Source organism: Rosa chinensis, chromosome 1 (assembly GCF_002994745.2).
Source record: "Rosa chinensis cultivar Old Blush chromosome 1, RchiOBHm-V2, whole genome shotgun sequence".
In the NCBI taxonomy this organism is placed as follows: Eukaryota; Viridiplantae; Streptophyta; class Magnoliopsida; order Rosales; family Rosaceae; genus Rosa; species Rosa chinensis.
This window is the reverse complement of record NC_037088.1, coordinates 1,587,441-1,606,522: the sequence shown is the minus strand read 5'-3', so window position 1 is coordinate 1,606,522 and position 19,082 is coordinate 1,587,441. Positions and strand designations below refer to the sequence as shown.

Below are 19,082 nucleotides of genomic sequence, written 5' to 3'. Positions count from 1 at the left end.
GCTTTAAAGTAAAATATGGCTCCTAAGAGAAGCAAAACGAACACAGCTTGAAAACACAAAATAATCTTTATATATATCTAAAGGTTCTCTTTGTCAGGTCAGTGATGCCTTAATGATACTAGCTGATAATGCCCTGTTTGGTTATTCAAATCAAAAGGATGAACCTAAAATTAAAATTTGCATTGAGCTTTGGAACCAAATTCATGATATCTTGGTAACCAAACTAATCATAATTTGAGAATTAAGGTATGGCAGATGTTCACTTTCCTACTCTAGAAAAAGTTCAAGGCTTCCCTCCATTTTTTGGTTTCGATCTTTAAAGAAGTGGCAGGCATCTCTTCATCAAGACATTCCTTGCTTCTCCGAAAATAACAATAGCACCACTGTGCAAGAGTTCTTTCTTCTTCTTTTATCCTTGTAAATTGTGTTCCTTCCTTTATACAACTTCTTTGCTTCTGAAACTAGTTTTGGATCACTTGTGAGGTGTTACTTCCTCATAGATTCTCACAGCAGCCAAGATGAAGCTGGTGGTAGAAGTTGTAGATGCTCATGATCTTATGCCCAAAGACGGAGAGGGGTCTGCTAGTCCATTTGTAGAAGTTGATTTTGTGAACCAGCTTAGCCGAACCAAAACTGTTCCAAAGAACCTCAACCCCATTTGGAACCAGAAACTTGTCTTCGACATCCACCAAACTGAAAACTTCCATCACAAAACCATTGAAGTCTCTGTGTACAACGAGAGGAGAGTCCCTATTCCTAGCCGACATTTCCTTGGAAGTGTAAGAATTCCTTGCTCAAATACTGTTAAAAAAGGCAAGGAAGCTTATCAAAGATTCCAACTAGAGAAGAAGTGGTTTTTCTCATCTGTCAAGGGTGAGATTGGCCTAAAAATCTATATTTCACTAGAATCTGAACCAAAATCTCCTCTACCCCAAACACTAGAAGCCCCTCCTTCCAAGTCTCATCAACTACCAGACATACACAAAGTCCTATCTCATAGCAAAGTATTCGCTGCTGTTCCGAAAGCTGTTGCTACTGTTTCTGTGATTGGTACTTCCTCCGCTCCAAATCCAAAGAAGGCGACGAAGGAAGCGGTAACATTCCATCACCTACAAAAATATCAAGTGCAGAAAGCAGCAAGCATAACCATGCAGCCAGTTCGTCCACAAGCCCCTCATAGCTACGAAGAAGACTACGACCTCAAGGACACCAACCCTCAGCTTGGTGAGAGGTGGCCAAATGGTGGAGCATACGGAGGAAGAGGATGGATGAGTGGTGGTGAGAGATTTGCAAGCACTTATGACCTTGTTGAGCAGATGTTTTATCTCTATGTTCGAGTTGTGAAGGCCAAAGATCTCCCTCCCAGCTCCATTACCGCAAGTTGTGATCCTTATGTGGAAGTAAAGCTGGGCAACTATAAGGGAAGAACAAGGCACTTCGAGAGAAAAATAAATCCGGAGTGGAACCAGGTCTTTGCTTTCTCAAAAGACCGCATTCAGTCATCTGTACTAGAAGTTTTTGTCAAAGACAAAGAGATGATTGGAAGAGACGATTATCTTGGAAGAGTGGTTTTCGACTTGAATGAGATTCCCACCAGAGTTCCACCGGATAGCCCACTTGCTCCTCAATGGTACAGACTTGAGCACCGCCGTGGAGAAGGCAAGGTTAGAGGTGAAATCATGGTTGCAGTTTGGATGGGAACACAGGCTGATGAAGCATTCCCAGATGCATGGCATTCAGACGCTGCAACAGTCTATGGTGAAGGTGTTTACAATATCCGATCCAAGGTATACGTCTCACCAAAGCTGTGGTACCTTAGAGTGAATGTGATTGAAGCTCAAGATGTGCTGCCTAATGACAGAAGCCACCTCCCAGAAGTTTTCGTTAAAGCTCAGGTTGGAAACCAAGTCCTCAGAACCAAGATATGCCCAAGCAATACTGCTAATCCACTGTGGAATGAAGATTTAGTATTTGTGGCAGCTGAACCTTTTGAAGAGCATCTGATTGTCACTGTTGAAGATCGAGTCCACCCTTCAAAAGATGAAGTGCTGGGAAAGATGAGCATGCCCATTGACATGTTTGAGAAGCGGCTTGACCACAGGCCAGTTCATTCGCGCTGGTTCAACCTTGAGAAGTATGGCTTTGGTATCTTGGAAGCTGATAGGAGGAAAGAACTCAAGTTTTCGAGTAGAATTCACCTGAGAGTCTGTCTTGAAGGTGGATACCATGTTCTAGATGAATCAACCATGTACATAAGTGATCAAAGGCCAACTGCAAGGCAGCTGTGGAAGCAGCCTGTTGGGATTTTGGAAGTGGGGATTCTAAGTGCACAAGGGCTTCTTCCAATGAAGATGAAGGATGGCCGAGGAAGTACAGATGCTTATTGTGTAGCTAAATATGGCCAGAAATGGGTTCGCACCAGAACAATTCTCGACACACTGAGTCCTAAATGGAATGAGCAGTACACATGGGAAGTTTATGATCCCTGCACCGTGATAACGTTGGGAGTTTTCGACAATTGCCACCTTGGTGGCTCTGAGAAACCAACACCTATGGCAGCCAGTGCAGCAAGAGATTCACGAATTGGCAAGGTACGCATTCGACTGTCAACACTTGAAGCTCATCGAATGTATACACACTCATATCCACTCCTTGTTCTGCAACCTAATGGAGTAAAGAAAATGGGAGAACTCCAACTAGCAGTTCGGTTCACCACCCTATCTCTAGCTAACATGATCTATGTTTATGGACACCCTTTGCTGCCAAAAACGCATTACTTGCATCCTTTCACAGTGAACCAAGTAGACAACTTACGATACCAAGCAATGAACATTGTAGCAGTGAGGCTTGGCAGAGCTGAACCCCCGCTTAGAAAGGAGGTGGTAGAGTACATGTTAGATGTTGATTCACACATGTGGAGCATGAGAAGGAGCAAAGCCAACTTCTTTCGAATCATGTCACTGCTTTCCAGCATGTTCTCCATGAGCAGATGGTTTGGTGATGTATGCAATTGGAAAAACTCCATGACAACAGTCCTCGTTCACATTTTGTTTCTGATACTGATTTGGTACCCGGAGTTGATACTTCCAACTCTTTTTGTCTACATGTTCCTCATTGGAATGTGGAACTATAGATTCAGGCCTAGACATCCTCCTCATATGGATATCAAGCTTTCATGGGCTGAAGCAGTTCACCCGGATGAGCTTGATGAAGAATTTGACACATTTCCGAGCTCAAGACCACACGATATTGTTCGAATGAGGTATGACAGGATTAGGAGTGTGGCAGGGAGGATACAGACCGTTGTGGGTGACATAGCAACACAAGGAGAAAGGTTTCAGTCTCTACTCAGCTGGAGAGACCCAAGAGCAACCAGCCTTTTCATAATGTTCAGTCTTTGTGCAGCTGTGGTTCTTTATGTGACCCCCTTTAGAGTGGTTGCTTTGATTGCAGGATTGTATTACTTGAGGCACCCAAGGTTTCGAAGCAAGCTGCCTTCTGCACCAAGCAATTTCTTCAGGAGATTATCAGCTCGGGCAGACAGCTTACTATGAAACTAATCACTGGAAAAACTTACAGTTCCTTATGTTCTTTGTTAACCCACCTTACTGGAGCTTGTTTTTTAATAAATTGTGTTTAAATTTCTTTTGTACCAGGAGTACACCACAATAAACAATTCAAGATGATTTTGTAGATTGTTCTTGGACATCAGATTTATTCAGATAGAAAACCATCAGAGTAAGCTTGATCTATTTGTTCCAACGTGATTATATTATCCATCTCGCATCAAGTTCAAATGCATATATTGTATCAAAACTTTAAAAGAAAAAACGAAAAAAAAAGCAAGACTTATATGATTAACTTCAAATGCATGACCAAAAACATCTGATTAGATATTTAAATGTCAACAAAACTTTATAGAGTACAAGCACTGACACCAAGTTCAAACAAAACTAGAAAAAATGTAGGAAAGAAAGGCAAATCCTAATACTTCCAACTTCTTCTCTAGAAAACAAGCTCATGTGGCTTCATTCCTTGCTTGAGAGAAAACCTTGCAGCCAAATAAGTCTTCAAATCTGTAACTCCCTCAATGGCTTCAATCAATGGAGTATCAACAGTTTTCTGGTCATCCTTTTTCTCCTGCGGGAGTACATTTTTGTCCTGCAATACAAGAAAATTATCACTGATCAGAAGAAAGATCAAGCAGAGGACAAAAATATGGGCATATGCCCACCAAACACTTGAAAAGAAAAAAGGATAAAACACCAACCTCCTTCTCTGCTTCAAAGAACTCGCCTTCTCCCTTCTTTTTCTTCTTTTGACCCTCCTTAGCAAAGTACTTGTCATCAAACTTCTCCACGTTAACACCAGAGATGTCAACCTTGGTTGAAGTTCCAATAACATAAGATTGGTTCACCCTTCTAAGAGGAACACCATTAATCTTGAATGGCCCTGGATAGACAGAAACACAGTAAGCAAATATTGGGATAAAATAGTTGAAAGAAATATTGTTTTAAGGCATGAACATGTTGATGAAAAGTTGTCAGGCACACCAACAGATATCACTCCAATTAGCTTTGTAAAAAAGACATATATGAGCAGATTTTTGCCAGACAGCTGAATAGTTCTCTTGAATTTGATATCAAGCACTCTATAAAAAATTAATCACTTTAATCCCACAGGTTACACAATTAGCTCTGTAAGAAACACTCGTATGAGCAGGTTATCAGATAAATACTTCTCTTCAACTTAATATCAAGTTCCCTTGATCGCTTCAATACCGCAGGTTCTAACAAGCAGCACAATGACACACAACCGTAACAAACTAAATGTACATTGATCACAGGGACATGAACACAAAAGGCACAACTTGGTAACCAAAAGCAAAAACAATTTCTCATACAATTAAGAAAAAGAAAACATACCAGTGACCAAAAGCAAGCCAGAACAAAGCTGCTTCAAAAAGACAACCCTCTTGCCCTTGAACCTTCCAGCCAGAATGATCAACACAGTTCCGGGGGTAATGCTTGCCCTGCATAATATCAAATATGTTAACAATCGCTTCAGCTGGAAAGTAAACACAGTAACTTCTAATCTCTACATTAATTTCATGGAATCGCATCATTTCCATACCTGGAAGCAATTCACAACAGAAACACATATATACTACAGAGACCAAGAGAAACAGAGATGGGAGTGAAAGGAAAGGGACCTGAGCTTGGTGGGCTTGGGCTTGTGCTTGTTGATAAGAGGCTTCTTGACATCGTCGGCGGGGTAAAACTTGGGGGGCTTGACGGCAGGGACGTCGGCGGCGGGCTTCTTATCGTGGCGAGGGAAAGAGCCGCCGTTCTTGGCCTTGATAGCCCAAAGCCCTCTCTTGTGGTACATCTTGGACCGCGAGTACTTCCCGATCCCTCTAATCAGATCCGGGTTTCTGCTCACCTGAGCTTTCCTCTGCTTCGGCGCCATCGCGAGATCACACTGCCTCTCCTTCTCTAAATGAAAATGCTTCGGCCGAACAAAACCCTAGGCAAACTACCACTTATATATATATGCTGCGGACCAACCGGGCCTTAGGTTAGCGGCCCATTTATGCATTAAACGGCCTCTCGGCCCCTTTTTCCCATGTTCGTCAATTTACCTCATGATTTTTCAATTTCGATCGCTTGCACCGTTACTTTTTCAATCCCTGTCAATTTACCTCCTATTGTCAACTTGAGGTTAAGTTTTATGTAATTTCGTCTAAATTTGTCGTCAAGTTTAACTCACATGCTACAATACATCAATGCATTTTGATGTTTTTCACTTCTAATAAGTTGCTTAGACATGTCTTTTGAATATTTTATCACAATAATTTCACGTTGAGTTTTATTATAAATTTAGATGAAATTACAGAAAAATAAATGTTAAATTGAAAATGATATGGGATAACTTAGCAATTTATCAAAACTAAAATGTCAGAATGTAAATTGATAGTGAGTAATAGATCATATATTAAAAATATATACTTTAAAAGTTTCTTCGATTATGACAATAACGAACGAGTCTCTTTTCTCTTTCTTTTGCTCTGCAAAAACAGGAAACAGGAAATAGGCAGTTAACAACTTGGTTTCTCCGCTTGTCCGACCACTCCTCTACGTTGGAGTTGGCTTTTGGCCTCGATGTGGCTATGGTGCGGTCGGACGGGCTGATTTGTTTCTCTAGTAGTTCGATAGTTTGGACTCTCAGGTTATTCGTCAGGTTGCTCGGAGGCCGAGCTTGGGGATTCCAAGTGCCATGGGTTTTCTGATTTTGAAGGGCGGCAGTCTGGGGCGGTGGTTCAAAGCGATTGCTTGGGTGGTTTTTGAGCTATCACTGTGATGCTCCTGTGTAATGGGGGCTGGTTTATGGTCTCGATGGGTTTGGCGGAATGACAGGGAAAAAATTGGATTACTGTTGTGGTTTTGGATCTGGTCCGAATCTCCCGTGCTCACTGTTCATGGTCTATTGTCGACTCATTCGTGAAGAGAGGTGATTCGCGGCGACTTGTTATCGTTTCTTTTTAGGGTTTAATTTTGATTTTTAAGTGTTTAGGGTTCATCAGTCCCTACCCCTTAGAGCGAGGGTTATTGGGTTAGGTCTAAAGGTTGTGCCATTGTTCTGGTGTCATCTCCATGCATGAACTAGTTGCTTTCCTAATTTCAATGTTTTCTTGTTGTCAATGTAATGGGAAGACGCCTTTACACGTATACTGGCGATTTTGGTATATGGTGCCGGAAGGGGCTACTCTCTTCTTGAGGTTGGCTATAAGTATGTATCGACACTCCTAGGGTAGGTTGTTTGTATGTAGGTTACAGTTGAGCCTCTATCGGCTCATGGTGTCTGTAATCACTGGTTCTATTTTAAGGGTATGAGTGAGTCATCTTCTCTACTTGAAGTAGTTCGGATTTTCAGTGTCATCTCCGTTTTTGTAATTTCGTGTATTAATATATTGTCTATTTTTCTAAAAAACAAGAAAAAAAAAAGAAGAAGTAAATCGACACACACTTACATGAAAAAACAGTAGAAGGGGTAATTTGGCTACGACTAAAAATAGTAAAAAATAAAAAGCGGTCGTCACCCGCGGGTGAGATGCTTTTCCTTTTAGATAATGAGATAATGCCTCCGAGACTCTCACTCTCCCCTCTGCTCTAAAACCTTTGCGTTCATCTAATTCTGGTTAGAAATGGCGACAATCTCATCACTTTTCTCATCACCCAATCTCCTTCACCACCCAAAAAAACCCATCAACGCCTCACCGAAGCTGTCCCTCCAAATCCTGAAAGCGACACCGTTTCAGGGCTCTTATCTGAAGCTGACCTCCAGAGACTCGCAGAGGCTGTATGCTGTTGCCGAAGAAGTCGCCGCCGACCCGTCTTCCAAGGCCGCCATGAGAGTCTACATCGGCAACATTCCCAGGACTGTGGATAATGCCGAGCTTACCAAAATTGTTGAAGAACATGGTGCTGTTGAGAAGGCTGAGGTACCTCATCTCATTGCTTCTCTGCTTACATTTACCTAAACTAGCGAACTGTAGCTGAAACATGTTAAATGCTTATAATTTCAAGAGGTTGCTATCTTAAAATCCAAGTTGGGACTTAGGAGATATGTATTGCTCAAGTACACAGGAGGATTTGTTTCCTTCGATATATAGAATGTCTTTTCAGTTTGAGTTTGCTTTCTTTATTGTAAAAAGAGAATGAGAAACTGACTTTTTTTCCCTTTGTTTTGGTCATAGGTGATGTATGATAAGTACTCCGGAAGAAGTCGCCGGTTTGCATTTGTTACAGCAAAGACTGTTGAAGATGCAAATACCATAGTTGAGAAGTTGAATGGAACTGTAAGTGTTTCTGAGATTCGTAGGTTTCTATTGATAAACACTGTTAAAGACTGATTGATGACATATTGTATGCTTCCATCTCCTTGTTAATACAGGAGGTTGGAGGACGCGAGATCAAGGTAAACATAACCGAGAAACCCCTTCTACAACCAGATTTATCACTTGTCCAGGCAGAAGAGTCCCAATTTGTCGACAGCCCCCACAAAGTTTATGTTGGAAATCTTGGAAAGGGAGTAACTACAGATACACTCCAAAAGCTTTTCGCTGAAAAAGCAAAAGTTCTTAGTGCAAAGGTCTCCCGGGTTCCAGGAACCTCAAAATCTAGTGGATTTGGGTTTGTCTCTTTCTCATCAGAGGAGGATGTAGAAGCTGCCATCTCATCTTTCAACAGCACTGTAAGTTTTAGCTTCTGTGTCATGCTTTAGAGGAATTGGTGAATCTAACTATATAGGCATACACACACTTGCACACACGTGTGTGTGTGTGGATCTTCCCTTGAGTATTCTTGACCATAGTTTGTTCTTTATTCCTTTCTTTTATATGTTTTTAAAGTTTTCATGCACTTCTGATTATACAAGATATAAACATATGACCTTTGTTGAAAATGTAATTGCAGTCAGTCATGGATATAGGTACGTGTAAATGAATCGAACAGTGAAACAGCAATATTGCAAAGTGTGCAAGTCCGCTGTAGAACCGTTCCCTGCATACATACACACATATAGGTTCACCCATTTATCTAACTTAGTTTTACTGTTACTTTGTAGGCTCATCGATATCCCTCTTGTGTTTTTCTCATACTACCAAGGCAATGATTCCATTCAATGAACAAAGAGAGAATTACTGGCCTTCTTTTCGAATTTGCATGTGCTTGGAATTTCATCATTAGTTCTCCTCTTATCTGCATAGTTTCCTGCTAATTGTTTTGTAGCAATATGTAGTACAAAGCACAATACCCGTTCTCATTCGACATGATGCATGCTTCCTTGTGTTTGCATCCTTCTGATTTTCACATTGTAGTCATAATCTATGGTGGTTATGTTTTCATTGGCATGGATATGGGTTGCTGCTTTATTGTGAATAATTGGAGCTATGTGAGCACTTGTTTCCTTACTGAATTAGTTGCTACCCACTTTGGTTATGCTGTGAGTATTTATTCTACTACATCTTGTTCACTGCAGTTTTTTGAAGGCCAAAGAATTCGCGTCAACAAGGCATAGTGAACTGGCAGAACATTTTGGGTTTGGAGAGTTTGTATTGTATCTATTGTATCAAAAATTGGGACAGACCATTTCTATGTAGAACAAAAGTCAAAAGTATTTTCTCTTCTTATGGTTCTGGCATGAGGTTTTGTAGTCTATCCTCGTATAAGCCGACAGTTAATAGAACACATGATCTGAAATACTGGTGCCTTCAAGTTGAAGCTATCATTTGTGGTAGAAGCTGATGTTAATGAGCTAGTTAGATTTGGTGCTGTCCAAGCTTCACTTTGACTGAATTAATTGTCTTGATTCTAAAGCATCACTTATCATCATTTGTAGTCAGTTAGTCTTGTCAAGCTTTATGATTGAATTCGTTGAGATATCAACTGTGGCTACTAGATAAATTTAATAGGTTCTCAGATGACCATTGTCGGTAAAATGGAGATGAACTGCATTTTGATTCCGCTTTCTGCTAGTATGCTTCTTTCCTCAATATTACCACACCTTATTTGGAAAATTATTCTACGTCAGTAGCTATGAACCAGTAGCTAGGGTTTTTGATTATTAATAGCTGGCCAGTTCACAGCATTTTGAAAAGACAGAATGATCAAAACAATAGGAAACTTGCTGGTGTTTTGGTTACTGGCTTATTTATCTAGGAAAATTGACTTGGAGAATATATAATGTTCACCTTAACTTCATACAGAACACAAATTCTACTAGCCCGGTTATCAAACACTGACAATTACCTCTTACAATTAAGAACATTCACACACGTGCTCAACAACAGAAAAGAATAACAAAGCAAACCAGCTAGCTCTGTTAGTTGGCAAATGTTTGGTTCGACTCCGTCTCTCTCTTTTTTGAAGGAACAGCGAAAGGTATCTCATAGTCTTTTTATTTAGGTACTAATTAAAGCATGGACTTGGCAGCTGGTTCCTTTGAATAAGCATTTGATGGAAGGGAAGGGCTACTCATTTGGTGATTGTTTGCAAAATGTTTGTCTTCATTGTGAGCTAGAAATACATGAGTTGTACGCCCGTGATGGTTTAATAGTGATTTAAGAAGTTGGTAGTAATTTTCAACAAGCAATTGGGGATCGCTTGTGTATTTGCTGATGGAATGCCTTCAATTACAACATTACTCATAGGCTTCGAGGAAAGTGGATGCATGAAACTGCACGGTTGAAAAATCTCATGAAACTATAGGTTACTATCCTAATTCCTAAGACTCATTTTGTTGTGTTTCAAGTTTCAACGACATCCCGCTTGAGGGAGTTTTGTTCTGTTCTACACCCACACCCATTGGAGTTCTTCTCACTCTCAAACCCCTCATATTTTCTGTCAGACGGGGATTAAGGGCCTTAAATTATGGGCTGGCTCGTAACATAATCCAAGATTCAATACGATTAATTCTCTAAAAAGTCTCCAAAAACCATAAATTTGTTTTGAAATTGACATATAAGCCCCCTCCCATCCCCAAATAAAGTCTCTAAATAAATGGCATGAGCAGGTAATTCCGGAGAAAAGAGTGGGGTATTGGTAAATCCAAAAAATGGCGGCACGTTTCATATTTCCCGCCCCCCAATTGAATCGGCGTATTTAATTTTTGGCAATAACCCTAAAACCCCTTTATCTCTCCATAAGGGGAAAACTCTTATAACCCAAACCGCTGCTGCTGCGGTTTCAATTGAAGAGAGAGAGAGAGAGAGAGAGAGAGAGAGAGAGGGCAAGCAAAGCAAGCAAGGAAGAATGTTCTACTCGCACACAATCTTGGCTCGGAAGGGCCCATTGGGAACCGTATGGTGCGCTGCCCATCTGCAGCACAGACTCAAGAAGTCCCATTACGCCGCCACCGACATCCCCTCCACCGTCGGTCAGTTTCCGAATTTTGCTTCCAAGTTTCCTGCTTTCTCTTTAGATCTTTATATTTCATCCATCCAAGAATACTCTTTTTAGTTTTAGACTATTCCAATTGCCCAATTTTATTTCGGTATGGTTTTGGTGTTCTCTATCTCTCTCTCCAATCGCTGGTTTCAATTTTCCTATACATCCAATAACATTGCTACTTATCTTCGCTTCACAACCAATCATTCTGAGTTTGGTTTGGTTTTTCATCACTTTCTAGGCTCCATTGCAGAATGCTTTTTCAGTCATTTGTTGGTAGATTGATTTCTCATATTCATTTGATTTGCGTAGAAAGTTAAATGTTTAAGAGTGATTAGCTAACAATTTTCCCAATGAATTGGTTATTAGATCGCATCATGTTTCCCGAGGTTCCTATTGCACTCAGAATGTCGGGGCACCTTCTACTAGGGGTTGTTCGGATTTACTCAAAGAAAGTCGAGTATCTTCACCAGGACTGTAACGTTGTATTGAATGGCCTCAAAAAGGCCTTTGCTTCTATAGACTTGAGCTTGCCAGAGAACGCAATGCAAGCACCGCTTCAGTCTATCACTTTGCCTGAAACATTATGCCTTGATGCTTTGGATTGCGGTCCCGACTTTGATTATGACGGGTAATATTCTCAATTGTCCATCTTTCAGCTCTATATATTTTTTTTCCAAACAATTTATGATCAAGTGATTTTGTTTCCTCAGGGCTCACAATGATCATCTAGGGAATCAGGAGGACATCACGTTAACAGGTTATTGAAGTGAATTTCTTTTTGAAATATTCATCTTACTTCTTCTTATGTCTTTATCTATGCTTCCTCTTTTGATGCAAGTCTTAACATATTTTAATTTCATATCACAGAACAATTTCCCATTGCAACAAACCCTTATGTTGCTATAACTTTTGATGAGGTATCTTTTTTTTTATTTTTGTATTTGCTCTCTTTTATAGTAATGTTCCAATCCTAAGGTATTGGAAATGCAATATTACTGATTGAAACCTTTAATCTTTTTAGGATATCCGGATGGAGGATCTATCGCATCAAATGGAGGATTTTGGTTCACATGTTACCCCTATGGATGTGGAGTATGCTTCCTAATGAACTTTGAATTATCAACGTAATGCTTTTAAATTCTTATTTCAGAAAGCAGTATGATAAGTTATTATGTTTCCATGGTTACAGCACCATCCCCCCACATCCGGAACAGGGTACTCATAGTCCGGTCAATCTGACAGATGAACGAACAACACATAATGACGAGGTAAACCTTCAAGGTTCTCAAGGAATTTCTGGTGTTCCTAGTCCGACAGACGAACAACGGAGGCCTAGCGATGATTTTACCCTTCCAGACTGTCCAGAAAAGGAGACTCAGAAGGATTTTGGATGTCAAGATCCTGGACCCAGTCAGCCTACAGAAATTCTTAATTTGAGTCATAGAGACTACAGTTCCCCTGAAAATGTTCCAGAAATAGAAGCTCAACGCAATGCAGTTTCTGATATTAGCTCAGAAACCTTTCCATTTTCTTCCAGTCATAGGAATGATGTTACTGAACAACATGACCCACCAACAAATGAGAAAGCCATTCTTTCTCCAATTATGGAAGGAAGTATACATTCTGTTGGGCCATCTCCAGCGGTCCAGCCAAGTTCAGAAACACCAGCTTCTGTTGCTTCTTTGTCAGAGGGCCGACAGCATATTAATACATCTGTTTCAGTTGGTGCGGTTGCATTACCATCTCTATTTTATCATATGCTTTAGATGTAAAAATAAAAATCCCCAACTTTATCTTGCCTTTTAATTTTTCTCTTGTTGTTGCAGCAATCCAATCAACACCTCGTATTGAACAGCCACCTCTTGAACAGCCACTTATTGAGCAGCCAAGACCAAGGAAAAGAAAAAAGCAGTACTTTGATGATCCTGTTGTATTATCTAATAAGTATGACTACAGACTACAGATATTATTCTTATAGGACCACTTTCTTCTGGTATTGGTTACTGAGACAAGGTTGTGAATTGTAGGTTTATTGGGAAGAGACTTAAAGATGCCAGTGATATAATCCGCAAAAGGAAGAAACTTCCGTCCTCTGCATTGGGTATTTGGAAGTTGAAAAACGTTTTAAGAAAGGAACAAGTGTTCCTTCAGCCTTCATTAACCAGTAATTAAGCTGTCATTTCCTTCACCAGTTTTCTCTTGCTGCTTGTCTTCCAAAGTAATGAGCTTATTTTATGAGAATCTGTGTCTGTCTGCAGGGTTGTGCTCTGATCTTAGTAACATTTACGACAAAACATACATATCTACAAAATCCCATTTGTTTGAGGAAGCTCTTCCAGACCCTAGGCCAACGTCTCCTTCTCCCACAACCGAAGTGGTCTCAGAAGATGGGGCTGTGGTGTCTCCTCTTCCTCCTTTCTCTCCTCTTACAATTGATGTCTCCCTAGAGCACAGGGTTGGAGACTCTGTCCCTGCCAATGAATCTTCGCCAGTGAAGGGTCTACAATCCCCTTCTTCTCCTGCAACTGGGTCTGGCCAAGACGCTGAACAATTTAGAGGTGTCGAACATGATGGGGTTTTACCCGATTCGCCTACAATCAAGCATTCTCTGATGATAGATGACTTTACTCCTGCCCCATCACCAAAAGTGGGATCAGCTTCAGTTCATTCATTGGAAATAAATACCGGAACTCAAATACTGCAGACACCAGATTTACAAGTGTCAGCTGGATCTGAATTTGGAACACTGACAATGTTAGGAGAGGGTGGGGTACACCCTGATTACACTGGTCCTTCACATAACCCTGAGTCAATGACTGCAGAAGCAGAAGTAAGTTTTAAGTATTTGGTTGTATATGTGTTTTTATGTGAATTGTGTTTATCCTTTACATTCCTTCTGCTTTTCATTTTACAATTTGGTTCTTTTGTTGAAAAATGCATACCTCAGTTTATCTTTTATGTTTATGTGAGGCACTAGATTTTGGATTCCCTTGATGTAAGGCCCAGTATAATATTAGAGGCTTTTTAAAAAGAACCCGAGGCTTGTTCCAACATGATGCAATCAGCTTGATGTACCAAGTACAGCTCACTCTTTCCCTATTAAAAGGAAGAAGAAAAAATTGTGCACAACTCACTCTTTTGAGATTTATAATGCTTGAATGAGCCTTGACTGAGCTATGTTTATTAAGAACATGCCATACTCTTTGAAGCTTGAAGCTTACCTTTCTATCTAGTTAATTTCAAAAATTTAGTTTCTTTTATGTGTGTAGTCGTACTTTATACAATACACTTGATAGGCTATTGAAGGACAAAAATTACAGTACAAGTTATAATATCAATGGGTGAAACATATAAGAAATAATGTGGTAAGCGCACTAGTTAACACAATACTATATGATGTGGTAAATAAATGTGATGTATAATATGATACGAAATGAATAATGTTTTATGATATGAAATGAATAATGTGATATGCGCACTAGTTAACTATGACACAGTTGTCTAACTTGCTGAAATGTTTTATTGTAGGATCTTTGGTTTCTGGAAGCAGATGATCGTACACCAGCTGGTAACTGAAAAATGTTTATTTCATCTGTGTATTTATCATTGATTGAACTATAACTTGTATATTACTTTCATTCATGTTTTTCTCTACTTTTACATCCACTGTTTGGATGATGTATCTATGCTTATACCAGGTTCTCAAGGGACAGAAGGAGTTGATTCATTGTCGGTCAGAACCAGGTCCTTCTCTTTCTATCCTTTCTCTCTTTATTTGTAAAGGATGCTTTGATGTTTGTCACGGTATGTTTGTATTCTCAGTATCTAGTTACCTTCATATTTTATTGTTTTTTTCTCATTTTCTGTGCAGGGCTGTAGCTCAATATTTGAAAAGCCAATCTCCAGAAGACCTATCCAGTGATCTCAGCTTGAACAAAATTTTAGAAGGAAAAAGAAGAAAGCTATGTGCTCGAATGTTCTTTGAAACACTGGTAATTTTTCTCCGACATCTCTTTTAGGCTATTGCTTTGAATAAAATAAGGGCAAAAAAGAAATGTTTTGAACAAATTCTTTATCAGCAGGATAATGCAAATTGACTAAATTTTTTCGTATTGCATGAAGTGGCATTTAAACAATGGACAACATATTGTTGGATAAATGATTTCTATGCTGCATCATGTGGTTTAAATATGGTAAAAGAAATGTGCTCTCTTTCGCATTGTCTTGGTCGGAAAGTAAATTGATAAAAATTACTTGAAGTTTTGTGGTGTAGCATGCCCACTGTATATCACTGATCGTTGAAATGAAGTATGCATACAATTCGGGATACTTGATAATTATCAAATATTTATGCCTTGAGGAAACAAAACTTTCTGTATGATTTCGCTATCTCAGTCTGTTTTTCTTATCCTTTTCAGCCATTTGATATGCTTGGTGTTAATTAAGCTATTAGTTTGAGTTTCCTATCTGTTTTCTGTAATAAATGGTAAGAGTCACTTTTAACAGTTTATGGCTTAGCAGCCAAAGTTTCCAACTTGTTTCCTCAAGGCATAAGTATTTAATAATTATCATTTTCCTTTCCAAGTCTTGGTCCCTATTTAGAAAATTGTTTTCTGCCTTTTTTTTATAAAAAAAAAAAAAACGCAACTTGTTGGATGCTCAATCTTTTGTTAAATTGGTTAGTTGCTTGTTCCTTTTATACCTTGTAAACAAGCAAAACTTTTGCTGCCTGTTTAAGTAGGTGTTTGTATGTAATTGTTCTCATAAACTTTTGCCATCTGTTATTATTAGTAAATGTAATTATTCCTGGTATATTTCAGGTCTTGAAGAGTTATGATCTTATTGATGTAAAACAAGAAGTCCCTTATGGTGACATTAGTTTGAAGTTGACTCAAACCCTCTCAAAGGCTCAAATCTAAGATGATCCGAGGTTGATGATGTGCTTTTGGCTTTCACATATATAGGTAAAGGATCTTATTGCTACTTCCGGGCAGTCTTTGTGGTTGAGCTTTGTGTTGTAATGATATTAGTGAGTTTAATGTTTTTCTATTGTGCAATTTGCTATGCTGTGATACCTTCTTACTGATTATGTGAACCAAATATATAAGATTTATGCATGAGGGGCAAGTTTTGTCAAAAAATTAATGCCTTAATCTGTGTTACTTAGAAAAGAAGTTTTTTTTTTTAATAAAAAAAAAACATGATTTTGGTATCTGTTTGAGAATCTATCTAAATGGAGAACGTGGGATGAATATGAAACTTAAGAGTAGACCCTAGCTCTAAGAAGCTGAAGTTGATATTTGACAGGCTTAGAAATGGGATCTGGATAAACTATTCTAATAGTTTATTTATGTTATATAATTTCCGAATTTTCTGTGTTAGGGAGGTGTTGTCTATTAAACAGTTGCAAGAGTGAACTTCTGGAACTTGGACCCACTTTTTAAGTTTTTCAGTCATCCTTCTTTCTGGTTTCCGTTCAGTAAAATGTTGTACCAATACATTAGTGGTAGACTATCTCCTTGCAATGGTAGACTAAGGAGAACTGGTGACTATATCAGCAATGACTATCAGTAATGTATGGGTATAATGTTGTACTGAGGACTTTCATTTCTTTCTTGCGTGCTTTATTTTTTTCAATTTACTTTTCTGTGAGTAACATGTCAACATGTGTTCCACGATTAGTAAACTAAAAGCAGGCTAATTTTACTCTATCTGAAGTTTTGCAGGAATTGCCAGGTCACAGAATAAAGAAGGGAGCTCAGGAGTTTGTACAGCAATTGCAAAGAAATTTTGATCTTATAGAGAAGTTTAGTCCACATGTGTAGTTAGTAGAGGTTGTGGTAAATTATTCTGATCATGTTCTAGTGAATCCAGTTCACCATATATAAATCTATAAATTGTTCCTCAAATCTAATTTATATAACAAATGGCAAATATGTTAGGTATTTTCATTGAACTTTTGTACCTTCAATTACCCTCGCTATTATCAGGCACTGCTGACTTGTCTAGCTAAGAAATATGAAGTTCTGCTGCAGATGACTATTTTTCTTGATAATTTATAATCTATACTGATTAACATAGCTCCAGTGAATTATAACCTAATTTTTCATTAGCTTAATAGCTTAATTTCTCAAATACTTCAAAAACGACAAGTAGACCAAATTCATCAAGATTATGATTCTTCATTACTAGGTTAACTCTTGATGTTGATGTTGTGAATCCATCTCTTTATTATCCTTCTGTATGTCAGGGTATGTATACAGATTAAAATGGTTGTCCTTCGGTTTATGTATCGTATGCAGATTAAATGGTTGTCCTTCGGATTATGCGAGAGAAAAGAATGCGGGCAAATCCAAATGAGCTTATGTTATGCATCAATCAGTATTGATGCCCAATGTATCTAAACGTTTTGTGCTTGTAATGTGGATGACTTCTAAACTGCATAAGCAGGACCATTCATAGTTTAGACTGTAAATTGGCAGAAGAAATCAGAACAATTGGCTACTGCCAACTGCAACACATCCTTAATACCTATATTGTGAATTACACATTCCTAGCTTGGAACCTTTATTTCCCAAATTCCATTGGTGCTAAACTTTGACATGAAGTCTAACAAGTCACATAACATATGGAAATTCAAACATCCTTCTGCTGGAATTATAAAAACTTAATTTCCGGAAACAAGTGTGTCGATCTTCTTTTCAACATGCGCTTCATAGTCTTCAAGGCGACCCTTGACAGCATCATTTTCCCAGCGGACGAGTGTTGGAACTCCAGTAATCTTAAACCTTGAGTCCACTCTCCATGGGTGTTGAGGAGTCCTCCATGTTGGTCTATCTCCAACATATGCTCTCAGAAGTGCGACATCACCGGGTGCAGCTTCCAGCTTTTTGTAGATTACAGGTTCAGCTCTCACACAATCTGACACAGAAAAAGTGAAAATCAGCGACTTAAAATGAATCAGAGGATCCTCCTCCCAAGTATACTAGCTCATATTAATAAATAACATAGTCACATGCCCAACTAATAGTTATTCATTGGACAAGTAGGTGTTTGGTAAAGCTGAAAACACCTGCTTTTTTTTATCAAGTCAAGGCTTTTTGGAGCCATAAGCAGAAGTCATAAGATCATAATCCAATTTTTCTCATCTCACCAACCAGTGTGAAGACTACTACAGGTCAATGCCAAGAATCCATTTTCACATTCATAGAGTAGCTTAGTTTCTTATTTGAACTATCCTATTCCAAACACTTCATTTATAAACATAACCTATCTACAGATTCAGGCTCCCTCAAAACAGACGATACTCCCAAAGCACGATTCTGATGTGCATTTAGCATCCACAGTGAGAAAGAAGATAAACAGGACCACAACATGACACTTTCCAATTGATTCTAGTAAGCCTAACGGATCAGTTTTGTCAGAAAGTTGATTACTTTTCAATGATCTGAACACGCGCAACCTTAGCAAGGAGACAGCAAGTAACACCAATTTGGCAAGAATCGAAAGTGAGACTATAAAGTAGGAAAATTGGGGAGTGAACAGGACCAAAGAATTGAAGAATACCCAGAGGGAAATTGAGTAGATAGATAGATAGATACCTGGACACCAACTGAGAGAAGTGGCAGGGTCTTTGTCAGCCAAGAAGAGGATGAGATTGGCCTTATTCTTTGGTGCTTCTGCTCTGAATTTCTCAAACACGCTGTCGAAGCTGGAGATATTCGCGTCCAACACCGTCAGAGGCATTCTCTTCACTTTTTAATCAAAACCCAATTACCCAAACAAGAAGATATGATGATGATGATGATGATGATGATTGGTGTTTCTGGTTTTTATAGGCAAATGATATGGAGGATAGGTTGGTAAATTTATGTGGCTCCTCCTCCCTACCCTAATTTGCTGGACAAATACATTAGCCCCCATAAACCAAAAAACATTTCTTGCTTCTTTTATATTTAATTTAATTGTAGTCTAATACCAAAAAGAAAAAGAAAAAAAAAATTACAGTCTAATTTAATTTTTTTTTTTTTGAATAAATCATCTCATAGATTTGCATTGGTAAAAGGTAAGGCTGTCAGAATGATTATTACATATCTTTCTGCTAATATTTACAGACATACAAGAAGTTGTGGT

General features: G+C 38.9%; 5 protein-coding genes across 7 annotated transcripts; 3 read left to right on the top strand and 2 right to left on the bottom strand.

The window, feature by feature from the left end:
* The first annotated feature begins 430 nt into the window (after positions 1–430).
* Positions 431–3,750, top strand: LOC112188806 (FT-interacting protein 1). The gene has a single exon (XM_024328016.2). It carries the CDS (start codon positions 519–521, stop codon positions 3,552–3,554), a length of 3,036 nt encoding a protein of 1,011 aa, XP_024183784.1. The 5' UTR covers positions 431–518; the 3' UTR covers positions 3,555–3,750.
* A 107-nt stretch (positions 3,751–3,857) lies between these two features.
* On the bottom strand, positions 3,858–5,533 carry LOC112195728 (60S ribosomal protein L6). The gene is made up of 4 exons (XM_024335925.2): positions 5,213–5,533; positions 4,926–5,032; positions 4,271–4,452; positions 3,858–4,161 (listed from the first exon to the last, which is right to left on the bottom strand). The coding sequence occupies exons 1-4, from the start codon at positions 5,467–5,469 to the stop codon at positions 4,006–4,008; spliced, it is 702 nt and encodes a 233-aa protein (XP_024191693.1). The 5' UTR covers positions 5,470–5,533; the 3' UTR covers positions 3,858–4,005.
* Positions 5,534–7,137: 1,604 nt separating this feature from the next.
* LOC112202028 (30S ribosomal protein 2, chloroplastic) lies at positions 7,138–9,402 on the top strand. 2 transcript variants are annotated; one of them, XR_005801834.1, is made up of 5 exons: positions 7,138–7,501; positions 7,757–7,858; positions 7,954–8,253; positions 8,475–8,583; positions 9,040–9,402. XR_005801834.1 is itself a non-coding variant. In XM_024342934.2 (4 exons), the coding sequence occupies exons 1-4, from the start codon at positions 7,205–7,207 to the stop codon at positions 9,076–9,078; spliced, it is 738 nt and encodes a 245-aa protein (XP_024198702.1). In that variant the 5' UTR covers positions 7,139–7,204; the 3' UTR covers positions 9,079–9,402. The 2 variants fall into 2 exon arrangements, 1 of the variants encoding a protein (XP_024198702.1); XM_024342934.2 differs by lacking the exon at positions 8,475–8,583 and having other exon boundaries at positions 7,139–7,501.
* Positions 9,403–10,681: 1,279 nt separating this feature from the next.
* LOC112178964 (sister chromatid cohesion 1 protein 3) lies at positions 10,682–16,858 on the top strand. 2 transcript variants are annotated; one of them, XM_024317256.2, is made up of 14 exons: positions 10,682–10,935; positions 11,316–11,577; positions 11,660–11,706; positions 11,817–11,866; positions 11,971–12,041; positions 12,139–12,674; positions 12,776–12,893; positions 12,977–13,113; positions 13,208–13,779; positions 14,478–14,517; positions 14,648–14,693; positions 14,821–14,941; positions 15,770–15,913; positions 16,676–16,858. In XM_024317256.2, exons 1-13 carry the CDS (start codon positions 10,812–10,814, stop codon positions 15,866–15,868), a joined length of 2,223 nt encoding a protein of 740 aa, XP_024173024.1. In that variant the 5' UTR covers positions 10,682–10,811; the 3' UTR covers positions 15,869–15,913; positions 16,676–16,858. The 2 variants fall into 2 exon arrangements, with proteins under 2 accessions (XP_024173024.1, XP_024173016.1); XM_024317248.2 differs by having other exon boundaries at positions 16,668–16,858.
* A 530-nt stretch (positions 16,859–17,388) lies between these two features.
* Positions 17,389–18,762, bottom strand: LOC112196333 (thioredoxin-like protein Clot). Its single transcript, XM_024336650.2, has 2 exons — positions 18,551–18,762; positions 17,389–17,870 (listed from the first exon to the last, which is right to left on the bottom strand). The coding sequence occupies exons 1-2, from the start codon at positions 18,693–18,695 to the stop codon at positions 17,617–17,619; spliced, it is 399 nt and encodes a 132-aa protein (XP_024192418.1). The 5' UTR covers positions 18,696–18,762; the 3' UTR covers positions 17,389–17,616.
* Positions 18,763–19,082: the final 320 nt, after the last annotated feature.

Excerpts from the sequence above, each read along its gene's own strand:
- LOC112188806 (XM_024328016.2), top strand. The coding sequence starts at position 519 with ATGAAGCTGGTGGTAGAAGTTGTAGATGCTCATGATCTTATGCCCAAA.
- LOC112195728 (XM_024335925.2), bottom strand. The coding sequence starts at position 5,469 with ATGGCGCCGAAGCAGAGGAAAGCTCAGGTGAGCAGAAACCCGGATCTG. Across the intron at positions 5,033-5,212 it reads CCCAAGCCCACCAAGCTCAG|GGCAAGCATTACCCCCGGAA; the intron begins GTCCCTTTCCTT and ends GATATTATGCAG. Across the intron at positions 4,162-4,270 it reads TCTTTGAAGCAGAGAAGGAG|GACAAAAATGTACTCCCGCA; the intron begins GTTGGTGTTTTA and ends CTTGTATTGCAG.
- LOC112202028 (XM_024342934.2), top strand. The coding sequence starts at position 7,205 with ATGGCGACAATCTCATCACTTTTCTCATCACCCAATCTCCTTCACCAC. Across the intron at positions 7,502-7,756 it reads GTGCTGTTGAGAAGGCTGAG|GTGATGTATGATAAGTACTC; the intron begins GTACCTCATCTC and ends TTTTGGTCATAG. Across the intron at positions 7,859-7,953 it reads TTGAGAAGTTGAATGGAACT|GAGGTTGGAGGACGCGAGAT; the intron begins GTAAGTGTTTCT and ends TTGTTAATACAG.
- LOC112178964 (XM_024317256.2), top strand. The coding sequence starts at position 10,812 with ATGTTCTACTCGCACACAATCTTGGCTCGGAAGGGCCCATTGGGAACC. Across the intron at positions 12,042-12,138 it reads GTTACCCCTATGGATGTGGA|CACCATCCCCCCACATCCGG; the intron begins GTATGCTTCCTA and ends CCATGGTTACAG. Across the intron at positions 13,114-13,207 it reads CCTTCAGCCTTCATTAACCA|GGTTGTGCTCTGATCTTAGT; the intron begins GTAATTAAGCTG and ends GTCTGTCTGCAG.
- LOC112196333 (XM_024336650.2), bottom strand. The coding sequence starts at position 18,695 with ATGCCTCTGACGGTGTTGGACGCGAATATCTCCAGCTTCGACAGCGTG. Across the intron at positions 17,871-18,550 it reads TTCTCTCAGTTGGTGTCCAG|ATTGTGTGAGAGCTGAACCT; the intron begins GTATCTATCTAT and ends TTTCTGTGTCAG.